A 5,032-nucleotide genomic window follows, 5' to 3' on the forward strand; every position below is an offset into this window, starting at 1 on the left:
CAGTGACCTCCCGCTTCGCCCACATGCTGCAGAACCACACAGCTGCCGGCTACTGTGTAAGACACTCATGGGCCAGCCATTGACCATTGTGCCCACCGTGGAAGCAGCTCGGCCACTCACCAGTGGGGTAGTGAAACAGGACTGAACAGCTGGAACGTCATGGAGCAGGATGTGACGCTTTGGGGGCTGCTGGTCAAGAGGAACCTGCTGAAGTCAGAGACTACCCTGTGATCTTGGCCCGTGGGGCACCCGAATCTGCTCCATCATGACCACAGGGATAACCTGCAGGTGGAGGCCACCACGTCGGGGAACTGCAGCACTCGAGCTCCAGGAGCAGCTGGTCATCCTCCACACCTATGCTCCCTCTTCTCCCCAACACACACACACACACACACACACACACACACACACACACACACACACACACACACAGGGTCAGCCCCTCCCTGGAGCTCCTGCCCCATGACCCTGCTGCTTGCTGTGAATGGGGACACCGATATTGAACAGGCTTTAGGCTACACAGAGAAGCCCCACCTCCCCCCGCCCCAATGCCACCTCACCCCAAGTGGGTCCATGTTTTAGGTCCTCACAAAGAAATGTCCAAGGTCCTGGACTTGCATCTTTGCCCACTTGGCCCCACGCAGAGACAGAGATGGTTGGTGATTCAGCCACAGAAGCTTCTGTGCTGTGGAGGCATGTGCAGGGACAGCATCAACGACTATGGGCCCGGAAGGTGGCCAACATGGGCATCTCGCTGTCATAGGCTGAGAACTCAGTGGTAGTTTCACCTGGAGCATGGCCAGCATTGAGTGTGTCCCCACGATCATCAGGCAAGACCACTGCTCCCTTGTTGTTCAGTATCTTTAAATGCCTGACCCTGTGCAGCCTGGCACAGTTAATTTCCATCTTTTTGTTCTGCACAATCAACACCAGCAATGTGCAGTTCCTGGCTATTGACCACCATGGTGGCAGTGCTCATGAGCCGCACAGGGCTGGACCCCTGGGCCCCTGCTCAGCGGGCCCGTGCTCAGCAGCCTGCTGCTGCAGGTGGCCCTGGTGGCGTGCACCTGACGGTGGCCCAGCCCTGGTGAGTCGGGAGCCCCCGCCCCCTCCCCGTCTTCCCCACACCTGCTGCCTGACACCAGCTCCCTGCACCGCCCAGGTTCGTGCCTCTGAACAGGACGGCACCAGCTCCCGACAACCTGCCCAACTACGAGAACACGGTGGTTTTCTCGCTTCCAGTTTCCAGTACCTCATCCTGGCCATGGCCATGTCCAAGGGCGCGCCCTTCCGCCAGCCGCTCTACACCAACGGTGCCAGCCCGCGGTGGGGGTGCCGGCTCCTGCGTGGGGGGCCAGGGAGAAAGCAGGGCAGAGAGGGAAAAAGGTGGGAGAGAAGTGGAGGGGTCCAGGTTGGGGCTAGTGCTCCCCAACTGATAGACCCCTCACACCCCCGTTCTCCGCAGTGTCCTTCCTGGTGGTCCTGGCGCTCTTGGCCTCTATCCTGGTGGGCCTCCTCCTGGCCCCCGGCCTCCTGCAGGGGCCGCTGACGCTCAAGCCCATCGCGGACACCCGCTTCAAGCTGCTGCTGCTGGGCCTCGTCGCCTTGAACTTCGTGGGGGCCTTCATGGTGGAGAGTGTGCTGGACCAGTGCCTCCCCGCCTGCCTGCAGCGGCTCCGGCCCAAGCGGGTCTCCAAGAAGAGATTCAAGCAGCTGGAGCAGGAGCTGGCCAAGCAGCCCTGGCCGCCCCCTACTGGGCCCAGGAGGTAGTACAGGCCCCGGGCCGACACCCTGGACACTGCATCCCTGCCACTGAGCCTCCTGGGCCCGTTTGCAGACACCACCGCCATCCCTCCCTACATCCCTGAGGTTGGCAGTCCGCACACTTGTGCCCAAGTGTGTCCACCCATCTAACCTCCCTATTTCCATTGTGGGTACTTGGGACCATGGTGAGACACTCAAGTGAGACACTTCCTGTCAAAACAGCAGTCACTAGCTCCAACACAGCCGCTGTTGGTGTCTCACGCATATTTCCCAACTTTTCTTTATGTAGGTTTAGAAGGAAGTCTAAATGCTGGCTGGTGGAATAAAGAAATAATGCATCTAAGTCAAGTCCATAATGACTTGCCGTGCTGTGTTTCCATTCTCTTTCTCTGCTTTTGCTTTAGAATTATCTAGTGAATGCCTTAATTGGTAGCAGTTGACTACAGACACAGGTTGTTAAATTGGTCTCTTAAAACAAAATGCTAATATTGATAATAGGAAACAGTTTTTTTAAAGCTTTGCTGTAAAGGATATCTTTAAGATTAAATAATCCAGCATACTTTATTGCTGCTTTTAGATTGTGTATAAAACTAAAACTTTGGGTTATGTAATCATATCAAAGAAACTAAATATTTTGGAGACACACAAACAAATCTCGAACGGAGCGACTTTTGGTCATCCCTCTGCCTATTCCCTGGGAAGCCCGTGGCCTCCATCTTCCAGAGCTCATTGGAAAATCCAGGTACGGGCTAGCAGTGATGACACACGACGGTCCTCATGGGAAAAGGGAGGAGTTAGTCCCTCCCCAGGACCCTGAGATACCGCCCACGAATGCCAGCCCTCCCCGCCCACCACCACCTCCCACCCCTAGCTACTTATTAAGCTCTGTAATGGTCATGATTCCAGAGACACACAAACAAATCTTGGAACCCAGCAGCTCTTGGCAGAAATCTCTCCAGATCTAATTATTAAAATTTTAGAATTCCAAAAATCAGGAGGCTGTGAGAGCCAGCATTCATAAGCAGCAATAGAAAGCAAATTGTCTAAGGTTGCCCTTTCGGCAGGTCTGAGTGTCGGGGGAAAATTCCAAATAATAATTGTGGGACTGGTGTAAATATTTAATGTAATCAAAGTAGAGAGTGAATAATGTGGAAATTATCTGCGACACAGGTAGGGGAGTATACTGGGGTTTTTGGTGATGGAAAATGTGCACTGGTGAAGGGATAGATGTTTGATCATTGTATGACCAAGACTCAAACATGAAAGTTTTGTAACTGTTCTCACCGTGATTCAATACATAAATTTAAAATAAAAAGAAATTAAATATTTTGTTTTCTATGTGAAAAGTCATAGTTAATTTTATACAATCCAATGGAAACATTTTATATTAACTTCTCGGAGGAAATGAAGCATGGGCTTTCAAGAATCACAATATTATACATAAACTTGAAGACTTTTAAACTGAATTTTAAACTGAATTCTGAAGTTGTTTATGCAGTTGTTTATTTAAAATATTTAATGGGTTTATATTGTGTATCTGGCACTGCCTCTAAATATTAGAAGTAAACATGTAAGTAGTGAACATAACATAAAATGTATCAGTCATCATGGAACATACTCTTCTGGAAAAATACAGAATGAAAATGATAAGTTAATTACATAAAATAAGTTAGGAGATCTAAAGAGATAATAAAGCAAAAAATGGAGCTATAAAGGGTTGGAATTACTATTCTAGAAAGAGTAAGATTTCACTGAAAAGGTGAAATTTGGCAAAGGAAGTTTGGGCCTAAAGGAAGCTATAGGCCTATTTACATTGATATGCAGAAACATTTATTCCAAGCAGAAGAAAGAACAAGTGTGCTTACATATGTTAGGAAGGACGCCTGGCATGTGTGGGGGTCAGTAAGAAAGCTACTGAGACTGTTGTCAAATGACTATGGAAAAATAATTGGTTGAAAGTGATAATAGAGTTATTGAAATATTGGCTCAGGCAGAACTCTGATTCATAGAAAAGGTTTTGATCACATGCAGAGTGACATAGAGATAGATATAATAGAGGATTTTGAGCAGATCTGATAAGATTTACTATTATTTCAATCTTTAAAATTGGAGAATCAAGCTAATGTCGGTAGACCCCCACGGTGGCTTATGTGATGTGAGGAGAGAGACGGTCACTTTCTCCTGACCCACCTCTGCTACCCTGGGACACAGGGTAATTGAGTTCTTGTCTCGCCTTGCAAAAAAGAATTTCAGGAATAGATGAGCAGTGAAGTAAAACAGATTTTATTTGAAGGTTTTTAGGAAGGGGAAGGAGGGAGAGAAAATGAGTGAAAATAACATGCTCAAGAGAGAATGTGGGCTTCTCCAAGGGTGGAGAGAGCCCCTACACAGATATGAGCATCAGAGAGGAAAGGACACATCTCAAGAGGGGAGACGCGGGCAACACATGTGCTCGAGCACCACATGTCCTCAGCCACTTGGGTACAAGCAGCACATGGGCAAAGGCAGCGTGTTTATGCCCTTCATTTGTTGAAGGTGGCTTTTATAGTTTTTTTCCCAACCTGAAACCACGTGGGGCTTCTACCTAGGTAAAAGTTCATTGCTAGGGAGATTGTCAAGTGGGGTAGAGTTGGCAGTCTTCAATGATCTTCGAAATTCCTTTCCTGGCCTTTTGTTCCTGCTGGAGCTTCTCTTGGAGGGATTCCAGCCTTTTCTGGGTCTGGTGCTAGCACCAGGTGAAATCTTATCAGGCCTCCTTTCCTGTTTTCTGCAAAGTTGGCTTTTTGCAACTTCAGGACGATTAATATTATTATTTCTCAGGAAATTCACTGCCATTGCCTTTGGAGGGGACCTTTATCTCCCTGCCTGCATACATCAAAGGTGTTTATATTGTAGGCAAGAGCAATAGTGCAGTACACAAAGCCCACCAGGAGTGATCCCTGAACACAGAGCCAGGGATAAGTTCTGAGCATATCACTGGATATGGCCCAAAAACAAACAAAAGAAGCCTCAGTTAGAATGAGGGTGATCAGTTGGAAGGTTTACACAATCCAGATAAGAAACAATATTGATATTGTAATACAGGAACAATAGGGAAATAGGCAAGGGCAGATTAGAAGAAAGAGGGTGGCTCCAGAAAAAAAATTCCTAAGAATGGGCCCAGAGTGTGCATTTAGGATATAGAGGACAGCGCTTCAGTTCCTGCACTTTCCCAGCCTTTTTATCTTCCCATCTTACATACCTTAAACCCAATGCAATGTTCTCCTCA

At 48.1% G+C, this 5,032-nt stretch overlaps 1 protein-coding gene across 1 annotated transcript; it reads left to right on the forward strand.

The window, feature by feature from the left end:
* The first annotated feature begins 548 nt into the window (after positions 1-548).
* On the forward strand, positions 549-1,888 carry LOC101558579 (polyamine-transporting ATPase 13A2-like). The gene is made up of 3 exons (XM_055139876.1): positions 549-733; positions 886-1,313; positions 1,466-1,888. The coding sequence occupies exons 1-3, from the start codon at positions 549-551 to the stop codon at positions 1,768-1,770; spliced, it is 918 nt and encodes a 305-aa protein (XP_054995851.1). The 3' UTR covers positions 1,771-1,888.
* Positions 1,889-5,032: the final 3,144 nt, after the last annotated feature.

This window comes from Sorex araneus, chromosome 5, assembly GCF_027595985.1.
Source record: "Sorex araneus isolate mSorAra2 chromosome 5, mSorAra2.pri, whole genome shotgun sequence".
In the NCBI taxonomy this organism is placed as follows: Eukaryota; Metazoa; Chordata; class Mammalia; order Eulipotyphla; family Soricidae; genus Sorex; species Sorex araneus.

Coding starts and splice junctions, on each gene's coding strand:
- LOC101558579 (XM_055139876.1), top strand. CDS start 549: ATGCCACCTCACCCCAAGTGGGTCCATGTTTTAGGTCCTCACAAAGAA. Junction 734..885: donor AACGACTATGGGCCCGGAAG/GTGGCCAACATG, acceptor GACCCTGTGCAG/CCTGGCACAGTTAATTTCCA. Junction 1,314..1,465: donor CCAGCCGCTCTACACCAACG/GTGCCAGCCCGC, acceptor CGTTCTCCGCAG/TGTCCTTCCTGGTGGTCCTG.